The sequence below is a fragment of the Pteropus medius genome, unplaced genomic scaffold (assembly GCF_902729225.1).
Source record: "Pteropus medius unplaced genomic scaffold, Ma_sr-lr_union100, whole genome shotgun sequence".
Lineage (NCBI taxonomy): Eukaryota > Metazoa > Chordata > Mammalia > Chiroptera > Pteropodidae > Pteropus > Pteropus medius.
The window spans coordinates 944407-967944 of NW_024341372.1; the positions used below are offsets into that span (position 1 = coordinate 944407).

Consider the following 23538-nt stretch of genomic DNA (forward strand, 5'->3'; position numbering starts at 1 on the left):
GAGATCCTCTCCTGCCAGAAGCACATCTTAGCTTAAGACAAGGTCCAAGTCCTTTCCTTTGATATCAGCATAGCCAGTTCTTTTCATCCCAGATCCTTCTGTCTTTTCCAAAACCCTGACCTTCAAGTGGAAGAAAAGAAAAGGAATTAATATCTGTGGAGTACCTGGTATGTATACCTTGCTAATTATATTTATGCATGCTATCTCATTTAGTCCTTACAACTACTCCATAAGGTAGATAGCTCATTTTACAGTAAGGTAACCAAGGCTTAGAAAAGATAAATGAGTTTTCCAAGTTCTCATAACTAGTAAATGGTAGGTCCATCTGACTACAAAGCTACTATGCTGCCTTTCTAGACAAGATAAAATTCCACTCAAGATAGTGGAGTAAGAAAATGCTGTGCTTGCCCCCTCCCACAACCACAGCAAAATTACAATGAAACTATAAAACGAACATCATTGAGAATCACCCAATGTCTAGCTGAACCACAGATATACAGAAGAAATCATGTTGAGAATGGGAGGAGGGGTTGAAAGAAGAAATGAGTTGTTTCCAAACCCATGTGTGGCCATTAAAAATCAGGAGAGATATCTCAACTGCAGAGGTCCCCTCTGGGGAGCAAGAGGTCCAAGCAAAACACTAGGCTCCCCAGCCCAGGGTTCTAGTGCCAAGAAGAGAAGTCCCCACAACTTCTGGCTGTGAAAACCAGCTGAGAGATGGAGGGCTGTTGGAGTTCAAGGCAATCCTCTTAAAGAGCTCAAACATGGACTGACTCACTGACAGACTCACTTGCTCTGAGTTCCAGTGCTGGGGCAGAGGCTTGATAGTTGCCAGGGAAGTATAGGGAAGAACTGAGTTGTTTAGCTTCAGGGTGAAGGCTTTAGGGGCAGCTTTCTCCCAAACACAACTGTTGGCAGAAGCTGTTGTTCTTTTGTTGATCCTTCTCCCCACTCAGCCTGCACTGACAGGAAGGTGTTATATATGAAGTTCCATCAACCTAGCCAACATTGTTTGTCTCACCATGGTGATTTGCTGAGATCCCACCCCACCCATCTTGCATGCCTACCCAAGCCAGTTCTAGTGGCTTTTCCATAAAAATAGTCTGTCTTGGCTCATACTGTGGACTTTCCTAAAATCTCTCAAAGGTTCATAAAATCTAAACAAGCAGCATCTGGCCTTGGCATACCCTGTATCTGTTGGTAAGCAGCCCTAACCCCAGCATTAGTGGCAGCCAGCCTTGCTTCTCAGCTTAGCCTCTCCCAGGCACCTCCAAGCCCAAGAACAGCAGCAACCATCTACAGATCATATTAAGTGGCCAGCAGCAGAGCCCCTCTCAAAAGGTTCCAGAACCAACACACCCAGTGGCCAGCTTCAGACAACACCAGAACACCACCCAACCACCTCCACAAATTGCACCTCAAAGGGTAGACTCTGCAGGCACCAGAGCCTTGCTAAAGTGCATCCTGTTCTATCCTGCTCTATGGGGTCAGCCCCTGCACAACAGCTCCTGCACTGTAGTCACAGCCAGTCCTCACAATCAATCAGCCTGAGGGTCTATTCTTCCCCCTAACCTGCAAACAGCAACCAAGGCTCAACTACATGAGGAGGACACACACAACCCTCACAAAGGACATACCTGAAGCATCTGGCTCAGATAACCAGGGAGATTGGGCCACTGGGCCCCACAGGACACCTACTACATAAGACCACTCTACCAAGACTGAGGGATGTAGCAGCTCTATCTAATGCAGAGAAACAAACACAAAGAGGCAGCCAAAATGGGGAGAAAAAGAAACATGTCCCAAATGAAAGGACAAAGCTCCAGAAAAAGAACTAAACAAAATGGAGACAAGCAATTTATCAGATGCAAAATTCAAAACACTGATTATAAGGATGCTCAGTGATCTCAGTGAGAACTTCAACAAAGAGATAGAAAACATAAAAATGGAGATAGAAATCATAAAAAAAAAACCAGTCAAAATGAAGAATAAAATAACTGCAATGAAGGCTACATTAGAGAGAATCAACAGTAGATTAGATGAAGCAGAGAATCAAATCAGCAATTTGGAAGATAAGGAAGCAGAAAATACCCAATCAGAGCAGCGGAAAGTAAAAAGAATCCAAGAAAATGAGGATATTTTAAGGGACCTCTGGGACAACATCAAGTATACCAACTTTTGCATCATAAAGGTACCAGAAGGAGAAAAAATGAACAAGGAATTGAAAACCTATTTGAAGAAATAACAAGAGAAGGACAGTTAGTTACCTACAAGTGAGCTCCTAAAAGATTGTCAGCTGATTTCTCAACAGAAACTTTGCAGGCCAGATGGGATTGGCACAAATTATTCAAAGTGGTGAAAAGTAAGTATCTACAACCAAGATTTTTCTACCCATCAAAGCTATCATTTAGGATCATAAGGCAAATAAAGAGCTTCCCAATAAGAAAAAGCTAAAGAAGCTCATCACCACTAAACCAGTATTACAAAAAAAAAAATATTAAAAGGACTTCTTGAAGAAGAAATATGATAAAACATATAAATAAGAAAATAACAACATATCTATTAATTGAAATGTAAATGGATTAAATGCTCCAATCAAAAGATAAAGAGTGGCTGAATGATTAAGAAAACAAGACTCACATATGCTGCCTACAAGAAACTCATTTCAGATCAAAAGATACATGCAGACTGAAAATAAAGAGATGGAAAAAGATATTTCATGAAAATGGAAATTGAAAAAAAGACCTGAGGTAGCAATACTAACATCAGACAAAATAGATTTTAGAACAAATGTTATAGCAAGAGACAAAGAAGAACCCAATAATTCCATTTCTGGTTATTTACCTGAAGAAACCCAAAACACTAATTTGAAAAGACATATGCATCCATATGTTCATTGCAGCATTATTTACAATAGTCAAGATATGGAAGCAACCTAAGTGTTTATCAGTAGATGAATGGATAAAGGAGAGGTGGTACATATATACAATGGAATATTACTCAGCCATAAAAATGAATGAAATCTTGCCATCTGAAACAGCATGAATTGACCTAGAGGGTATTATGCTGAGTGAAATAACTCAAAGACAAATTCCATATGATTTCACTTATATGTGGAATCTAAAAATAAATAAATAAAATAAATGAACAAACAAAACAGAAACAACCTCACAGATACAGAGAACATTTTGATGGTTGCCAGATGGTGGGGGTTGAGGGACAGGCATAAAGGAGAAAGGGATTAAGAAATCCCTTGGTAGTTACAAAATAGTCATTGGTATGTAAAGTATAGCATAGGGAATATAGTCTATAATATTGTAATAACTATATATGGTGTCAGATGGATACGAGATTTATGGAGTAAGTTTTATAAATGTCTAATCACTATGTTGTACACCTGAAACTAACATAATATTGTATGTCAACTGTAATTGAAAAATAATTTAAAAATTATTTTTAAAAAGTAGTTCCTAGGCTCCTATATCCTTCAAATTCCTTCTTAACACTCCTAAGCCATTATGAACACAGTACAAGTTTCTTCCATCAGTATCATTCATCCTTAAGAGGATTGGATGTGTTGAGCAGTTAACAGTTTGGGTGACCCAGATAAAAGTCTCTGCCTAATCACTAACTCAATTTCCCAAGTCGAAGACCAAAATTGGTTCATCCTGATACACAGCAAAATTTACTGGGTAGTACTGAAAATAGAGATGCAGAAGGTACAAGAGATTGCACTTCATCTGTATGAATCTTAAGACATGGTCTCAAGGTTGCTTTTTACTACTCCTAATCCTTACTTATTTGTCTCATACACCTATAAACTGAGTTAGAAGCTCTCTTGTAGGTCATACAATCTTTGAACAGATAGCGAGGAAGACTAAACCAAGGCCCAGAAATGGAAAAGACTGGATCTTTGGACTATTTTGATCCTGGGTAAAAGGATGGGGAGCTACCTTAAGAGCATGCAGTCAAGCTCTGTTGTAAGATTTTTGGGATATCTGCCCCCCAAATCCTCTTTCCTCTATATGACCTGACATGTTCACCTCACTGGTAACAATGGCTGCCAGTCCCCCAATTTCAGCATTATTGTGGAACTAAGAGTTCACCTTTCTTTGTGAGGATGAAAACAGACCTCTATGTGAATTAGCCTAATCAAATTGCTCTCCAGACTGTACTTGGAGCCAAAGCTCTCATCTGAGGGACAGAAGGCATATTAGTTTCCTAGGGCTGTCATAAAGTTACCACAAACTGGGTGCCTTAAAACAACCAGAATTTATTCTCTTACAATTCTGCAGGCCAGAAGTCTGAAATTGAGGTGCCAGCAGGGCCATGCTCTCTCTGAAGTCTCTAGGAGAAGGTGTTTCCTTGCCTCCTAGCTTTTGGTGGCTTCCAGCAATCCTTGGCATTCTTGGGCTTGCAGCTTCATCATTCCAACCTCTGTCTCCATTATCACATGACCTTCTTCCTTATGTCTTTGTATCTGTATTCAAATTCCTCTTTTCTGATAAAGATATCAGACACTGGATTAAGACCAGCCCTAATTCAGTATGAACTCATCTTAACTTCATTATATTGACAAAGACCCTATTTCCAAAAAAGGTCACATTCACCGGTACTGGAGGTTAGGACTTGAAGATATATTTGGGAGGACACAATTCTACCCAATACAGAAGGACACAACCTATTGAAAATATAGCTTGAGGAAGGACCAGAACTAAACAGCTCAAAGATTAGAGGGAAGATGCAGGGTTCCCTAGGGCTGGAAGAGGGTATAAAAGAAAGTTGGGAGGCAGCCATCTGTACTTCGGCTAAGTCCCATCCTGAATTAAGATTATAATCTCTGTAGCCCATAATATATTTAAAGAAAATCTACTACGTGGCTGCCCGAATTGGATCTCCTGCAGCATCAACTTCACAATTTGGTGTGTCCACAAACACCTTGATGTAGTACTCATTTTGGACTTTCCTCTTCTTTGTCAGGTGTCCTTGACGGTTTGGACAGCTGAAACCACAGCAGGGGCAGCCTTGCTCATTCAGGGAGTGTCCTGCCCACCCCTCTTTTGCACTCTGCTAGGAGGCCTCTATGAAGGAGAAGCTGAAACCATAGAGTGTGTAGGGATTAATGGGGGTGGGGGAGACAGAGGAGAGAGGCCAGAATAGCTAGCAATTTGGTTGGTGAAACCTGACTGTACTTTCCTTCACAGTCCATAGGTTGTGCCACCAGCTTTGAAATGTATAGCAGCTAAGACTTCGGAGACTGGGCTCAATAATTCTCAAGAGATTCCAGAATGAAGTGAGAGGCAGTATAGATTCAGCATTGACATAAGGGCCAGGATCCCTATGTCCTGATCCTGCATCTACCACTGACACACTTTGTATCTTTAGACAAAGCTCAGTCTCTTTAGCTATAAAATGTGGACAATAGCCAATGCCATAGCTGCTTCTGAGTATGGTTATGGGTATCATTTGTAAGCAGAAACATAATACAATAGGATAGTGGCTACGAGATCAATAGAGCAGAGACACTGGGTAGATCAAATGAGATAACAGAAGTAAAAGAATATAGTAGATGTTCAATATAGCTATGTTTTCTTTCTTCTCTGGGAAGGATTCAGGGGAAACTTTTCATTTCCAGTTGACAAATGAAGTAAACCAAGAATCAAAGTTGTTAAATAACATCAAAAATCACATATCCAATAAAGTAAAAGAGGCAGGACTTTGAAATTAGGCATTTTGACTCCAACTTCAGTGTTTTGTTTCTCATATATCATGCTTCAAGTTCCTCATCTGTTATATAAGAATAATGATGATGATGATGATAATAATAATAATAATAATAATAATAATAATAATTACAATCAGAGTAGTTTTTCAAATCTATTTATATATGGGAAAGCACTCTGTAAAGTATAACGTCCCATAGAAATTTAAAGAATGCTTATCATTATTCAATTTCTTCCCTCGACTTGTATTTTACTAATTCTCACTAAGATGTTAACTAATGACAGTCTTGAGGTATAGTCCCTTCCTATGACATTTGCTTTTAGTAATTAATGCATATAACTAATAGCTAACATTTGTTGTGCAGTAACTCTTAGCCACACACTGTTATGAGTACTTACATGTATTTACTAATTTTATCTTCACAACAACTCTTTAAGGTAGATATTATTATCATCCTCATTTTAAAGATAGTTTCTGTGTGATGAAATAAGTTCATACATATAAAAGGCTGAGAACAGTGTCTGGGTATATAATAAGCACTATGTAAATGTTAGCTATAATTATTCATATTATTCTCCTGATTTTTTTAATCCAAGGAATGAGGCACGTAGAAATTTCAGTCCCCACTGATCCTTGACAAATTCCTCAAATGAAGGGCTCTGAAGAGACCACATCCTTGTCTTCTGACATCATGCCCTTGGAGTTGCACCATGTCCTGGGCCACAAGAGCAGCCCCAGGCTTGACCACAGCCAATTCTGTACCAAAGCAGCTACAGTTTCAGAAGCCACTTTGCTCTGGAAAGTTGGGTGAATAGACCTCTAAAGTAAAACATCCTAGAGAAAACCAAAGCCCAGTTTCCCTGGGAAACACAAAAGGACCAGGTTTTTCACCTTTATTTGCATATAATGATCCATTGGAATCTTGTGACCTATGCTACTTACACAATGCATTGCTCTCATATCCATTATTTCAATTTAGCCTTATAATATCGACCAGCCAGGTGCCTGAGGGGAGGATGAAGATTTCTATTTAGCAGAGAAGGCTGCTAAAACCTAGAAGGGGAAGGGAATTTGTCAGTAGGATTTGTGGCAGAACCAAGACTGGAATTCTGAACTCTCAGGTCCTACTTGACTTTCACTTCCTTGTTTATCAGGGGAAATCCTCTCCCTTCTGTGGAATTCAGTGTTCTCATCATCTGTAAAATAAAGTTATTAGACCTGATGGTCAACAGGATCCCTGATTTATATCAATGTCCCCTGACATTCAGCTTTCCCACTCCACTTTGCTTTTTCCCTGGGCCCCCAGTCCCTGTCTGGGCTTGTATTTAACACCCCAAAGAAAGATATCCAACATCTCCGAGCAACCAGCAGAGGGCACAAGAAGCCTGCCAAGTAGAGCCATTCAGAAATTAGCCACTGGGAGGCAAAGAGTCTCCCACTAGACTCAGAGAAACAATTATAGGCTTAGCTGGGAGGGAAAAAAAAAACAACAGAAGAGCAAGGAGGAAAGCCTCAGGAATTATCTGGTGCAAAGTCTCTGGTTCAGATAGAGAAACTGAAGCCCAGAAAGGGAAAGGATTTGTCTCAAGGTCACAAGACAAGCGGGAGGTAGAAATGAGACTAGAAGCCAGTTTCCTGACCTCATATACTACTCCTTCAATTGCATTAACCAGCTGTTGCTACAGCACTGTCTTGGGATTGTTTCTCTGGTTGCATGTTATTCAGACTTATTAATAATTTGCCAAATTTAAATAATAACAACAGCTACCACTTTGTGGAAGTCCATAAGATGTCACGAATTGTGTTGGGCCGGGTACCCTACACATTCTGGCTCTTTGATTCCCCACAACATCGCCTATTAGGTAGGCAATGTTTTGTCCCATTTCACAGATGAGAAGGCAAGTCACACACACAAGCCTTTGTGACTCCAAAGCCTGTGTTTTTAAAGAACCTACAAGACATTTCCATGCCCAGTTCACACAATCCCTTAGCAAGGTGATGTACTATCTGTGAAGCTCTTCCTAGCAACTGGTAACCTTGGACATGCAGTACCCAACTGTAATTATCAGCTAATGGAGTCATTAGGTACATTTATTTGTTTGCTTTCTTGATTGTTGATCTTAAAGCCACTGAAATAAAATTTACTCCCAATAATATTATGCCAATTTTTATGTCCTTAACGCTTACCAAAAATGATATATAGAAAGAGAATGCTTGTAAACATATTAATGTTCTCAGAAAAAGTGTGCTTATTGCATCTGTCCTGATGGGGCCAAAATTCTCTGAAAGTGGGTTGTGAGGGATGATGGGACAGATTGAGAACTATCAAGCTAGACCAAGCTTCCGCCACCAAGAAGAATAATTTTAATTAACTACACTTAAAAATACTTTGCCCTAAAATTATCTGGAGAAACTATAATATACTCTCTTATGAAGACATTCTCAAGTCTCAAAGCCAGATAGTCCCTTCTAGTGTTTATTTAATATTCCTTCTACTATAATTTGAGTACATTTATTTTTGCCCATGAATGGAGGGATGTGGTGAGTACCTGCTTATCATCACTATGATCCCCCAAAAAAAAAAAAAAAACTAAAGACAACTAGACAAAAGCACTAGACTTGGGGTTAAAAGTGAGATTTAAATTCTATCACAATCTATATGACTTAGTATAAGTCACTCAACCTCTCTGATCTTCTTTCATCACTGGAAGAATGAGGATAATCACTCTTACCTCACAAGGTGACTTTAAAAATTAAATGAAAACAACATATGCGACAGCAAGCACCCTGCAGGATGCTGGATATAAAGCTATTACTCAATGAATGGTGAGAGAAGAATGTTATTGGGCTGTCCTCTGTCTACATTCTTCAGGTCAAATAACACAGTGTTGTTACCAGAGGGTGCTAGAGATCTCTGGGAAACTAAGACAGCCCACTCCCCTCAGAGAAACTGAAAGATGAAAGGACTTGTCTCAAAGTCATGCAATTAGACATAAAGTTGGGATAAAAATTTCTATTTGACACTAATCCCAGAGACTTTCCTTGACACCAGTTTCTGGATTCATTTCCTGTTGATGGGGGCAGGAAGGTGATAAAAAGGAGGAATGTCCCACAGGAGACCATGGGTATGTCTTTAAGAGAGGAGAGGAGGTATCTGAAAAATACAAAGGAAGGGGCTTGCAGAAATGACAGACTCAGTCTATTATAGATTAATCACACCCTATAGATCTTTAAATGGCCTTCTAGAAACTCTTGCAACACTAACAAGATAAACGATCTGTAAATAGATAGGACCAGTGGTCTGGGAATTTCTTTCCCTTTGCAGCCCCCACCCAAAACTCTCTTTCACCATCCTGAGTCATGAGGTGCACATGAAACCTCAGACAAAGGAATCACACACCCCTTGCATGGACACTGCAAGGGTATATAAGCTGTAAGAAATCTAACCAAAGGGAGCTCGTGCTTTGGTGCTGTTAAGCTCATGTGCTCTGCCAGCTAATAAATTCTCCTTCCTCTAACAAAGTTGTCTGAGTGTCCAATTTCCTTTGTCAGTGTCGCTTCCTGCAGCATCTTAGGCATCATTAAATGACCCTAGTCACTCTGCTGTCACTCTCAGAGCTTCAGTTTTGGTCAAGGGTGAATAGAGATGCAGCTGCAGGAATTGAGCCCAAGAAAGGGGCAAAAATTGCCCAGGGATTTAGGATCAACCAAGTCCCAAGTATCTCACTGGTGGGAGCATTCCTTCTGGGGAGTTTCTGGTAGAAAGTGAGGTTGTGGGAATGACATGGGAATTTAGCTGGCTTCTGGAGTCCTGAATGTTTCAAATGGTGATTTTAAAAAGACAGCTCCCCACTTACCTGAGTACTGGAAACTCCAGTGCAGGCCTTGTTGGCTTCACTCTCCGTTTCTACTGCACCCATACCCAAATCGGATTCCTGGGGCTCCCCTGCCTGGCTGGACCCCATGGGCCCCCTGCTGGCCTCCTGGTCCTCCAGCTTACTAAGCTTCTCCTCTAGCTTCTCCACGACAGCTTCTATGGTGACCCTCCTGGCACAGGTGCCCAGCTCCAGGGACAACTCTCCAGCACTGTCATCTTCCTTGAGGAAGGTGACCACAGTCTCAGTGTCTTTGTCGAGCTCCTCAGAGAAGAAGTGCTCCCCAGTGAAGGCGCTGCTGTAGCGACAGCTGTAACAGTTCTGTGGTGTCTGGTCATCCTGGAACTCGAAGGCAGCCGGGGTTGAGGCCAAGGACAAGGCAGCAGCAGCGCAGGGATCTGCGACGGTTTGGCCGGAGATCTCCTCTCTCTCTACGCTCATTTCGAAGGTGATTGAGGCCTGTGAGGCCTTGAGATGGAGGTGTTGACACCTCCCAATGACATTGTCCTGCAGCGCATGCTCAGGAGAACTACAGGGCAGGTTGAGCTGGAAGGAGGCCTGGGAGGCAGTGCTCTCTAGAATGAAGTCTTCCCTGCCATGGACAGGGTAGGCCTCATGGCAGCGGCGGCGGCCCATCTGCGGCTCTTCCCGGGAGATTGCCCACCACTTGCGGGCCACCTCAGCCACGTTGCTGAAGAACTTAACAACACCACCAAAAGGCACGACCTTGTCTCGGTGCAGGTGCCCAGGGCTTTCCTCGTAGCCTCCTTCCATATTCCCTTCGAAGTTAGAGCCTTCGATGGTGACCTCAAGTTCCTGGATCGGGTCTCTGCCTGTCATGTGTGGGACCTCACAGTCCTCAGGGAACATGATTTTCAGAGAACTCCTAGTCCCACCACTGTGCTGCTGCCCTGGGGCCCCTTCCTCCCAGGGATCTTCCTCCACTTGGATGCCAAAGTCATCGAAGTCTAGCACTTTTGGGTTTATTCTGTTAGGGGTGTGCATGAAACTCTGCACATCTGCAAGGAAGGGCTCTAGGCTCTCAGTGTGGCCCGCATAGGAATGGCGGAAGGACTTTGAGGTCTTCTTGGCCTTCCTCATCCAGTAGATGCTTGGAGGCTCCTGGGGTTCCTGAGCCTGGTTGCTCTTAGGGGCAGTATTCTTGGAGGCCCCAGTCAAAGGCTTCAATCTTTTGAACGACTTCATTCTATCCATTAATGTGACTTTAGGTTTCAACTCTGATGGCCTAGAGGTATCTCCCAGTAAGAGCATGGACTGGGGTCGCTTCTCCTGATTGGAGGTCTCTTTTCTGCGGCTCACAAAATTCCAGATCTTGTTGACTTTGGTTTTCTTCTTGTTTTGACCACTCTCTTCCTTGGGACTCAAGTCACCCTGGTCATATTGCTTAGACTCTTCCAGGCCCACCTCCCCAGCCAGGCCTTCCACCTCAGGGCAGCTAGGGAAGACCCGAGCCAGGTAACCATTGGGCATCAGGTCAGAGAGGGAGGCAGTCCGGCAGCTTCTGATGGTCTCCATGATCCCAGCAAGAAATAAGGCCACCAAGCCACAGAAGGAGGTCTGGCCAGTGATTTCCAGCTGAAGTGGGAGAGAGAGAGAGAGAGAGAGAGAGAGAGAGAGAGAGAGGCAAAGAGACAGAGAGAGAAAGAGAAACTAGATTAGGCAAAATCCCAAACAGGATTCTTTACAGATTTGTCACAATCAAATACATAGAATATATTTTGTCACCACCAAGCCATGAAATCTTTAGGATTTGTATTGGAGGAGATCACAGTTTACCTTGTGCACCAAGGAAAGCTTGATTCCTATTTAAATGTAATTGAGAGGGACATAACTTAAAGCTATTATTATCAGATCTTGACAACTGAGCAAATACATTTTTTAAAAAGCCAAAAAAAAAAAAACATGAAAAGTACCTCAGAAGTACATTACTTTGATCCTCTCATTTTACAGACAGGCACTGGAGATCCAGAGAAGACGCCTGTCTTGCCTAAGCCCAAAGCCAAGGGAGCAGCAGGTAGGGATACAGTCCATGTTTCCCTCTCATTTGTTCCTCCATTCATTTAAGAAACCAGTGGGTTGTAAGTTAGCCTTCCAGATCACCACTGACCCCTCAGCTAGGTGCAGGACACAACTGAGATGAAGTAGACTCACACAGCTAGTCACATGAGCTCACAGGCTATTGGGAGAGACTGGTGGACAAAAGCAATCAGAGTACAGCCTGATAAGTGCTCTAATAGAGGTATGCACAGGGGCAGTGGAAGCTTAGAGGGACAGAAGGAGGGGACAGTAGACTGAAACAGTGAGGGGGCTGGGGAGAAGTGGAGAGAGAAGATTAGGGATACCCAAGAATGCTTCCCAGAACAGTGGGAACTAGATCCAGGAGCTCACACCATCCATTGCTCTTTATCTTTCTGCCTTGCACAGTTTAAGAGCAGGGTTTGATGAGGGATAGAGGCAAGATATTCAGAGGCTGAAGAGGAAGAGAGAGTAGAGAGGAAAAAATGGGCAGAGCCCAGAGCCGTAAATACAGTTTCTGCTTTTCTTGGTGGTTTTGTCAGGGGTCAGTTCACTTACTCAGGGTCTGTTTGTTCTTCCTTCTCTGCTCTCATCTTCAAGGTTCACTTCACCTGACCTGGATCATGCCTTTACTCTATGTTCTTTCTGTACTTATGTGCACAGTCTGCACAGAATCTGTTTGACTCAGAAAATGTTCAAGTTGGACGAGACTGGAAAGATTATCTAGTTTGGGAAAATGGGACTAAAAAGGGACAGAGACTTGACCTAGGTCAAACATCAAGCCAGTGGCAGGCCAAGAATAGAAGCCCAGTCCTCCTGCCTCCCAGGCCAGAAAGGGCCCTAACCTCTGTTCTACAATGCCACCCTCATTCTTGAGTTCTATCTCCCCAAGTAGGCTTTTGTACAATTCAGAATGATAATAACAGCTAACATTCGTAAGTGTGAGGCACTGCACTAAGTTCTTCTTTATCTACTCAGGTCTCACAACAATCTCATGTGATGGGTACTATTGTCATCCCCATTTTAAGGATGGTTCAATTGAGATGGATGCAGAAAGGTTAAATGATTTGCTTACATTCTCCACAGCCATGACTAATAGTTAGGATTTGATTGCATGCACTGACATCAGAGGCCATGCCATTAATCATTATATTATATTCCCTTTTTGGAACAGGGCTTTGCACACAAAGGATGGTCCATACACAAGTCTGCCTGCTTGCTTGCCTGTCTCCTGACTTCCTTTGGTAGCACCAGAGCAGAATTAGCCTCTAAAAAATAAAGACATCTGGACACATTATTGGTGCCAAGGCTCAGAGTGGGGGAGGAGAGTTGGTGGGAGATTACCACTGTACCTGATAACCTTCCTACAGAAAGCCTTCCCAAACTAGGCAGGTGAACTCAGGACTCTCACTTTCCCCAATTTTCAATCTGCCCATAGCCCTTCCCCTTGGGTTTTGCTCCAAATGTGTCCCTAAAAAGAACATGCCCTGAAATAATCCAGTCTTAGCCATTAAGTTCTGAGCTCCCCTAGTCCGCTCCATCCACCATTTCACAGGATGAAACTGAGGCACAGAAAATTCAAGCTAAAAGCAAGTCAGGTGCAAACTGCATATTTATGTACCAACTACAGCTGCAGAGCTGGAAAGGACGTTAGAAACCATATAGCTGAGCTCCTTATGCTGCAGCATTGTAACTGAAGATGACGAAGGTCAAAGGACCTGCCTCTAGCACACAACCAGCAAATGAAAGAGTAGAGCCAGGCTTCCCAGTATGTAGGCCAGGCCACTGTGCCCCTCTGGTTCTCTCATCACCCAAGTGTTTATAAGAAATTCACTAGCAAATGGGAGAACTACAAAGCTAAATTTCTCTATGGGGAGACTTAAGAATAGACTATAAAAATGTATTTTTAAGAAAAATCATTTGTTCTAAGCATCATTTTATAAGAGTTTCACAATATAAGTAAGGTTAACAAAAGAGATATATGAGGTAAAATCTTTATCAACGATTCAATAAGATTCACTGGACCAAAAAGACTTCCTAAGACAGAAGTAAAGCTATCATCACAGCACACAACAACAGGGACCTCCTTTGTTATAAAGCAAACACACTTCATTCATGTCACTAGGGAGCACTTATCACCCTACATTTTGCTTACCTGTTTATGTGCCCAACTCGCTCACAAGACCAGGAGCTTTTTCAAGATAAATACTTTGCTATCCGTGCTTACTAGGTGTCTGGAATATAGTTGGTGCTCAACAATGAGGATCTAAATCAGGGACTGGCAAACCATGGCCTGTCACCTGTTTTTTGTAAATAAAGTTTTATTGGAACTCAGACAAATGCATTTGTTTCTGTATTTTATATGGCTGCTTTTGTGCTTCGAAAGCATAGTGAGAAGTTTCAATTGAGACTGCATGGCCCTCAAAAGTCTAAAATGTTTATTATGTAGCTCTTTACAAAGAAAAATTACTGACTCTAGCTGTAAGTAATATTTTACATATATAGTTTACCACGTTTACATTCTCCTAGAGTGGGTATTTATGGCTACATTTTACAGATAATCACAATGGAACTCAGGGGAGTGAACTAATTTATATCACTCAAAGTATTACACACACACAGGTAAAATTTAGCAATGGAAATATTTTTCATTTGCCTAGTTAAAGGCTCCTGGTCCTATAGGTAACGAGTATCAGAGCTAGGACAAGAACAATGGGCATTTGGTGCCAAGTTCAATGTCTACTCTTCTGCACCTGACTCTTTCCTTAGGAACCTTAAGTAGGATAATAAAAGATAATTTATTATTAATTCCTACCAAGGTGCCATTGCATGTTCAAGAATTGCTTAGGTCAACAGACACTCATTCCCAAGCTCACTTGGAATCTGAACACAGTTCTAAATATCAAACAATCTTGCAATCAGCTGTCTGTGCCATATAGATGTTATGAGTGTTAAATGAGACAATGCCTAACACAATAAGGATGATAATGACATGTCTTCAGCACTTACCCAGAACCAAGGACTTGGCTAAGCACTTTCTTCTTGTGTATCATCTCACTAATCCTCATCATACAGCTAGGAAGTATTATGATCTCTGTTTTAAATGCAAAAAAGAAGGCTCAGAGTAGAGAAGTAGCTTGCTCAAGGTCATACCTAGAGCCAGGATTTGAACTAGTTCTTTCTGATGCCAGAGACTGTGTTCTTTAATCACCACCTACACTGCTCATTGAAGTATAACACAGCGTCTGGCACATCATACTACTCAATTAGTAATTTCTGAAATTATATTTTACTTTATTTTTTATCAGCAGCTACCACTTATTGAATGTTTAATATGTAAGAGGCATTGTGCTATGCGGTTTCTTAAGTATTAACTAGCTGAACCTTCACAACCTCACAATGAGTTTAGTACTATTATTATCTCAGTTTGGAACTGAGGAAGCTGAAGTGCAGAAAGACTAAGAAATGACAAAAGCCACACAGCTAGCATATGTTTGGCACTAACAATATGCTAGGTACTCTAGAGGAAGAAGGCATAAGATTCAGGATTGGAAGAAATCTGGAAAACCATCTAGTAGTTCATTATCTCCCACATACACACTCCAGACAGAGTGGTATAAGGAAAAGAAATTGAACTTTGGAGTCAGTGAGACCTAGGGGAATAATACTCACTTTCCCCCAAATGGTTCTAGTAGAGGATGAGCTGCCTTCTAGATTTTTCACTTTCTGTAGAAGGGTAAATAGAGCAATCCACTGCATGGGCATAAAGCACCACCAGTGCTTTAAAGTCCACTTAAGAAGATAATAATGGTGATGATGGATTTCTTCCTTGGGGCTCACCTCTAACCATCCCATCTGACTCAGACCACTCACCTTTGCTCTCACTCAGCAGAGAGGAAAAACAGGTTACCTGACTACCCTTCCCCTATTTCTTAGATTCCATTTTAAATTTAGAGTTACAGGTACAAGACTTCTACACAACCCTGTCACTTCCTTAATGTGACTTTGGACATGCTATTTCCTTTCTTCAAGCCTCAGTTTCTACATCTGTAAAATGGAGAAAAAGATGTCCCTCTCACTGGGTTGGTATGAGGATTCAATGTAATAGCATGCCAAAATTCCTAGCATACTGCCTTACATTAAACAGATATCAGGATGGTAACTCCATTTCTCATAAAGTGACCCACATAGATGGTGAACCTAGACTATTTTCAGAAATCCCAGCAACACTCTGATATGCATTCTCTGAGGTACTTCCCTGATTAAGTGGCATCCTCAGCAGCCACCTGTCTGGTCTTAAGGAGAAGAGACAACTGGACTTTGAAGCCCTCGAAGCACACAGAGACTGACCTCTGTGTGCTTCGAGGATGGAAGCATCCACTCTGAAGGATGGCTGAAAACATAGACCAACAGGGAAAACCAGTGGAGATGTGGCCAAAGGTTTCCATGAAACCCATCCCCAGAAGGGAGGCAAAGCTGAAAGGCTTTAGTTGCAGGTGTATGGCTTGCTCTTTTGAATTGTTTTGCCTGCCTTGCAGTCTTGCTGAACTGATCATTTTTTCAGTTTTCTTTTCCTATAGTCCCCCTTCCACACAAGACACAAGTAGCTGTATACTTAGTTCTTTCCTACCTAAAATCCAGTAGTGATCTGGAAATCAAAAATAGAATAGCAAAGCTAGAGCTCAGCTAGTCTAATCCCTCATTTAAATGAGGAAACTGAGGTCTAAAGAGATTAAGTGGCTTAACCACATCCATCCACAAAAGTCATTAAGAAAAGGCTAATTTATGTCAAATGTAATTTGTTTAAGGTAGGAAAATGTGTAATACACGTTTAGATAGATGCTTATATTTAAAAATATTTAAATCTTTTAAAAGCTTCAATTGAATTGGTTTTACTTCAGCTATCTAGACAATTCACTTATATGGGATCTCTCACTCCACTAAATTGTAGAAGAAATGAGAAATAGCTTTATATATGTTTTATACATCAAAAGGAGATTTAACCTCAAATATCTGTGTTGTTAAACATCTAGTTACCTTTTAAAACTGTTATGCCGGATTAGGTGCCCCAAAATTCAGGACTGGATCTGGTTTATCCCTGGTGACTTCACAAGTAGCTGCTTTAAATTACTTTGGCAATGAAATAACAGATTAATACTCTGGTTTCTTGAATTAGATTTTTTTAAAATCACTGCTTTAAGATGTCTTGTGTGTACCACTAACAACCGAAACCAATATGTAGGACTGGGTTGTGAATAATTCCTATGTACTATGTAAATATTGAGAAACAAGTAGGCACTCTTTTCAGGGGAAAATATTAAGTAGAGTTGTCCAACTTAGTTATTAAAACTGTGACTGAAATCCATTTGATTTCAATCAAATCTAGACTTCAGCACACAGCACCTAGTGCTCCACTAGTCAGCAATGTGACTAAAGCAAGCAGACTCATATTTCTAGTCCTTTTTTTGTCTGGTTTCCATGGAAACATGTGGGACTAGGAGAGCATTCAAGATGTTATTAGCAGATGCTAACAGACAGGCCCCAAGAGGAGAAATGAGAGGTGAAAAGAAAGATGTAACTCTGGGAATATGGCAAAAAGAAGAGGGGCTCAGCACTTTGGTGGAACGAAAACAATTTTTACAGAATTTTAAGCAAGAATGAATGATCTTAAACTGCATAGGGAGTGACTAAAAGTGTACAGAAAGATTTAGAGAGGTAATGAGGTGGCTCCAAGAACTAGAATTGAGGCCTCTCCTTTACAGCAGCAGTCCCCAACCTTTTTTGGTACCAGGGGCCGGTGTTCCTATGAGAATCTAATGCCTGATGATCTGAGGTAAAGCTGAGGCAGTGATGTTAGTGCTAGGGAGTGTCTCCAAATATAGATGAAACTTTGATTGCTTGCCCACTGCTCACTTTCTGCTGTGCAGCCTGGTTCTTAACAGGCCACAGATCAGTACGCCCAAGAATTGGGGACCCCTGCTTTAAAGGAAGAGCTTATTCTTACCTCATAGAATTTCAATTTTCCCATCTGGAACCTGGTAATAAATTTTGTCTTTTTACCTTATTTCAGGGGCCTGGTATGTGGCTAAGAGAGTCCTTCAAAGAGCTTTTTTTTTTTTTAATAAATGTGTTGTAGAAATCTAAGTGATTGTAGTTATAGCTGTTACTACTGTACTTAAACAAATAATTCTATTTCAGTGTATATTTTCAAACACCCATTACCAAAACTGTGATGTTATTACTAAGACAACTGAAAAGTTGCTTCACCTTCTATCACATAGTATCAAGGTAAAGGAGCAGCTCCAGTTTGTACTAGATTTTATACCTAAATATCTATACCATTTTATTTAATCATCACAACAACTCTCAAAACAATCTTCACTTATCAGAGGAGGAAACTGAGGGCTGAGAGGTTGATTTGATCCAGGTCTCAAAAAAACTAGTCAATGGCAGAGCTTTGTCTAAAACATATATCTGTTAAGCCATAGAGCCAATGTTCTTTCTCTTATACTTTTCAGATCCCCATTTCAAGGATAAAGAGACAAGGAAAGAAATTCCAGAAGGAATTCCTACCACATCTAACCATTCAAGGGTTATACAGGTTATTTATTTCTTCTTAAGTGAACCTTGGCAGTTTGTGCTTTTATTCAAGGAGTTTTTCATTTTCATCTAAGTTGTCGAATATATTGGCATAAAGTTGTTGCTAATATTTCCTTATTATTCTTTTAATATATGCAATTTTTGTAGTAATGTTACCTCTTATTTCTGTTATTAGTAACTTGTGTCTTCTTTTCCTGGTTATTATGCCTAAAGGTTAATAAATGTTGTTGATTGTGATGTTGTGATTTCTAATAACAAATATATATATTTGGTCTTACCCAGTTTTGTCACAGAGCTCCAAAAACCCTTGGAATTTTCTAAGTACTGAGAGTAATAAAGGTGTCTTTTGTTATGTTAATGAAGTGACTTTAGGAACTCACCTAAGGATGGGAGTCTGGTAGTCAGGAAAACCAATCATATAATTAGAGAGTTTAAACTTTCAGTCCCACACCCTTGACTTCTGGGGAGGGAAGAAGGACTGGAGGTTGGTTTAATCAATCATGTCTATGCAATTTAGCCTTCATAAAAAATAAGAACAGGGTCCAGTTAGTAAACACGTGGAGATTTGGGGAATGTAGCACACTTGGATAGAGCATGGAAGCTCCGTGCCCTTTCCTCATACCTTGCCTTATGTATCTCTTGCTCCTGGCTGTTCCTGAGTTATATCTTTTTATAATAAACCAGTAATCCAGTAAGTAAAATGTTTCTCTGTTCTGTGAGCTGCTCTAACAAATTAATCAAACCCAAAGAGGAGGATATCCTTGGAAATTCCAATCTATAGGCCAGTGGTCCCCAATTCCTGGGCTGTGGACCAGTACCAGTGCTTGGCCTGTTAGGAACTGGGCCTCATAGCAGGAGATGAGTACTTCATCTGTATTTGCAGCCACTCCCCAGTGCTAGCATCATGGTCTCAGCTCTACCTCAGATCATCAGGCATTAGATTCTCATAGGGCCAATGGTCCCTGATGCCCAAAAGGTTGGGGACCACTGCTATAGGCAGTTGGTCAGAAGCACCAGTGATAACCTAGGCTTGTGACTGACATCTGAAGTGGGGGCGGGGGCAGTCTTGTAGTATCGAGCCCTTACCCTTGGGATTTGATGCTATCTCTAGATAGATAGTGTCAGAATTGAGATGATTTGTAGGACACCAGCTGGTGTCTCAGAATTGCTTGGATGTGTGGGAAAACCCCCTCAAACTCACATTAGAATTGGGTGATCAGACTACTACTGATCTAATGAAAAAATAGCTTTTGTTTTGTTTCCATTGATTTTTTTCTAGTGTTTTTCTGTTTTCTATTTTTCTAATCTCTACTTTATTATATCAATTCTTCTGCTTACTTGGGTTTAATTTGCTCTTCTTCTAGTTTCTTTTTTTTAATATTTATTTTTTATGATGACATCAGTTAATGAAATCCAGTAAGTTTCAGCTGTACACTTTAACAATAAGGCATATATATGTTTACACTTTGTGTTCACCTCCTAAAGTTAGATTTCTTTCTGTCACCGTATATTTGTCCTCTGTTACCCCGTCTACTTCTCCGCTGCCCGCTTCCTCCTACCCTCTGGTAACCACTAGTCTATTGTGCATGACCAAGAGTCTGTGTTTGTTTGACCAGTTCATTTGTTGCTTTTAGGTTTATATCCCACATATAAGTGATATCATGTGATTTTCAACATTTTCTGTTTGGTTTATTTCGCTTAGCATGATTATCTCAAGGGCCATCCATATTGTCACAAATGGCAGTATTTCATCTCTTCTTATGGCTGAGTAATATTCCATTTTATATATGTACCACAGCTTCTTTAGCCAATCATCTATCGTAAGACACTTCGTTTGCTTCTATGTCCTGGCCACTATGAATAATGCTGCTATGAACATCACTGTGCAAATATCATTTCGGAAATCGGTTTTCAAGTCTTTGGGGGTAAATACCCAGTAGAGAGATTGCTGGATCATATGGTAGATCAATTCTTAGTTTTTTGAGGAATCTCCATTCTGTTTTCCATAGTGGCTGTACAATTTTGCAGTCTCACTAGCAGTGTATGAGGGTTCCTTTTTCTCCGCATCCACTCACAGGTGTGAGATGGTATCTCATTGTGGTTTTGATTTGCATTTTCCTAATAGCTAGTGATGTTGAGCATCTTTTCAAATATTTGTCGGCCATTTGTATGTGTTCTTGGGAGAAGTGTCCGTTCAGGTCCTCTGCCCATTTTTTCATTGGATCTTTTGTTTTTGTTGTTGTTATTGAGTTGTATGAGTTCTTTGTATATTTTGGATATTAGGCCTTTATTGGAGATGGTGCTTACAATTACATTTTTTATTTGGATGGTTGTCCCTTTACCTTGTTGACTTTTTTTTTTTTTGTTGAGTAGAGCTTTTTAATTTGATGTAGTCCCATTCATTTATTTTAGCTTTTACTTTCTTTGCTTTTGAGGTTAAATTCATAAAATCCTCTTTAAGTACAAGGTCCATGAGTTTCGTTCCTATGTTTTCTTCTATGCATTTTATTGTTTCAGGTCTTATATTCAGGTCCTTAATATATTTTGAGTTAATTTTGGTGTGTGTTGATAGACAGTCTAATTTCATTCTTTTGCAGATGGCTTTCCAGTTTTCCCAGCACCATTTATTGAAGAAGCTTTCATTTCACCACTGTATATTTTTGGCTTTTTTGTCAAAAATTATTTGCTCATATAAATATGGGTATACTTATGGACTCTTGAGTCTATTCCACTGGTCCGTGTGTCTACATTTCTGCCAAAACCATGCCATTTTGACTACTGTCGCTTTGTAGTATAATTTGAAGTTGGGCAGAGTGATGCCTCCAGCCTCGTTCTTTTTTCTCAGGATGGCTTTGGCAATTCAGGGTCTTTTGTGTTTCCATACAAATTTGATGATTTTTTGTTCTATTTCTTTAAAAAATGCCAATGAGATTTTGAAGGGGATTGCATTAAATATATATAATGGTTTAGGTAATATAGACATTTTAACTATGTTGATTCTTCCAATCCAAGAACACGGAATATCTTTCCATTTCTTTGTAACTTCTTTGATTTCTTCTAATAAGGTCTTATAGTTTTCATTATATAGGTCCTTCACATGTTTCGCTAGATTTATTCCTAGGTATTTTATTCTTTTGTTGCAATTGCAAAAGAAATTTTTTTCCACTTCTTTTTCTGACACTTCATTATTAGAGTGTAGGAAAGCTATGGAATTTTGAACATTGATTTTGTATCCAGAATTTACTGTATTTGCTTATTGTTTCTAGTAGTTTTCTTGTGGAGTTTTAGGATTTTCTATACAGAGAATCATGTTATCCACAAATAGTGACAGTCTGATTCTTTTTTTCTCATTTGGATTTCTTTAATATCTTTCTATTGCCTGATTGCACGGGCTAGGTCCTCCAATGTTATATTGAATAACAGTGGAGATAGTGGACAGCATTGCCTTATTCCTGATCTTAGAGGGAAGGTTTTTACTTTTTCACCACTAAGTATAATATTGGCTGAGGGTTTATCATAGATGGCAAACTATGTTAAGATACTTTCCTTCTATACCAATATTTTTAAGTCTTTTGACCATAAATGGAGGCTGAATCTTGTCAAAGGCTTTTTCTGCATCTATTCACATGATCATATGCTTCTGCTTTTTTAAATTGTTTATGTGTTGAACCATCCCTGTGCCTCTGGGATAAAGCTCATTTGATCGTAGTGTATAATTTTTTAATATGTTGCTGTACTCGGTTTGCTAGTAACTTATTCAGAATTTTTGCATCTGTGGTCATTAGAGATATTGGTCGGTAGTTTTCTTTTCTTTTCTTGTGTTATCTTTACCAGGTTTTGGTATCAGAGTAATATTGGCCTCATAAAATATGTTGGGAAGTATTGCCTCCTCCTCGATTTTTTGGAAGAGTTTGAGGAGATTAGGTATTAAATCTTCCTTGAATGTTTGGTAGAATTCACTGTTGAAGCCATCTGGTCCTGGACTTGTACTTTTTGGTAGGTTTTTGATGATTGTTCCAATTTCAGTACTGCTGATCGGTCTATTTAGATTTTCCAGTTCTTCTTGATTCAGTCTAGGAAGGTTGTACTTCTCTAAGTACTGGTCTATTTCTTCTGGGTTATTACATTTGCTGTTATACACTTTTTCAAAGTATTCTTGTATGATCCTTTGTATTTCTGCAACAACAGTCATAATTTCCCCTCTTTCATCCCTGATTTTATTATTGTCCTTTCTCTTTTTTCTTCAGTGAGTCTAGCCAGGGGTTTGTCAATTTTATTAACCTTCTCAAAGAACTAGTTCTTTGTTGCATTTATTTTTTCTGTTTTTTTTTTGTTTTCAAATTCATTTCTTTCTGCTCTAATTTTCATTATTTCTTTCCTTCTGCTGACTTTAGGCTTCATTTGTTCTTCTTTTTCTAGTTTTTAAGTTGAAGCGTTAGGTTGTTTATTTGGGCTTGTTCTTGTTTTTGCTGGTAGGCCTGTAATGATGTGAACTTTCCTCTTATGACTGTTTTTACCGTGTCCCAAAATTTTTATATGTTGTACTATCATCATCATTCACTTCTAAGTATCTTTTGATCTCTCTTTTTATTTCTTTTCTGACCCAATTATTCTTCAGTACCCTGTTGTTTAATCTCCATGTATTTGTGGTTCTTCTTCCATTCTTTATGCAGTTGATCTCAAGCTTCAAAGCATTATGATCAGAGAATGTGGTTGGTATGACCTCAATTCTCATATATTTGTTGAGGCTATGTCTGTGTCCTAGCATGTGGTCAATCCTTGAGAATTTTTTATGTGCACTAGAGAAGAATGTATAAGCAGCTCTTTTGGGATGGAAGGCTCTGTAAATGTCAATTATGTCCAGTTGGTCTAATGTGTCATTCAAGGATGTTATTTCCTTATTTATTTTCTGTTTGGATGATCTGTCTATATCCGACAGTGGGGTATTTATATCCCCTAGTACGATAGTGTTTTGCTCTGTTTCTCTCTTTAATTCTGTTAGCAATTGCTTTACATATTCCTGTTTGGGAGCATAGATATTAATAAGTGTTATATCTTCTTGGTGGATAATTACCTTTATCATTATGAAGTGTCCCTCAGTATCTTTCTTTAACTTTTTTATATTGAAGTCTATTTCTTTGATATTAGTACCGCTACTCTTGCTTTTCTCTGAATGGCATTTGCTTGAAATATTTTCAATCCTTTCACTTTGAGTCTATATTTGTCTTTGGAACTGAGATGTGTCTCCTGGAGGCAGCATATGGTTGGGTTTTGTTTTTTGATCCATTCTGCAACTCTGTGC

At 40.0% G+C, this 23538-nt stretch overlaps 1 protein-coding gene across 1 annotated transcript in view; it reads right to left on the reverse strand.

Annotated features, from left to right (window-relative positions):
• LOC120592848 (uncharacterized) overlaps positions 1-23538 on the reverse strand; it is a 155822-nt gene that overhangs the window by 48833 nt on the left and 83451 nt on the right. Inside the window, exon 3 of the mRNA XM_039850549.1 lies at positions 9582-11177. Coding sequence (XP_039706483.1) covers positions 9582-11135 — 1554 coding nt within the window. The 5' untranslated portion in view covers positions 11136-11177. The remainder of the gene's footprint in view (positions 1-9581; positions 11178-23538) is intronic.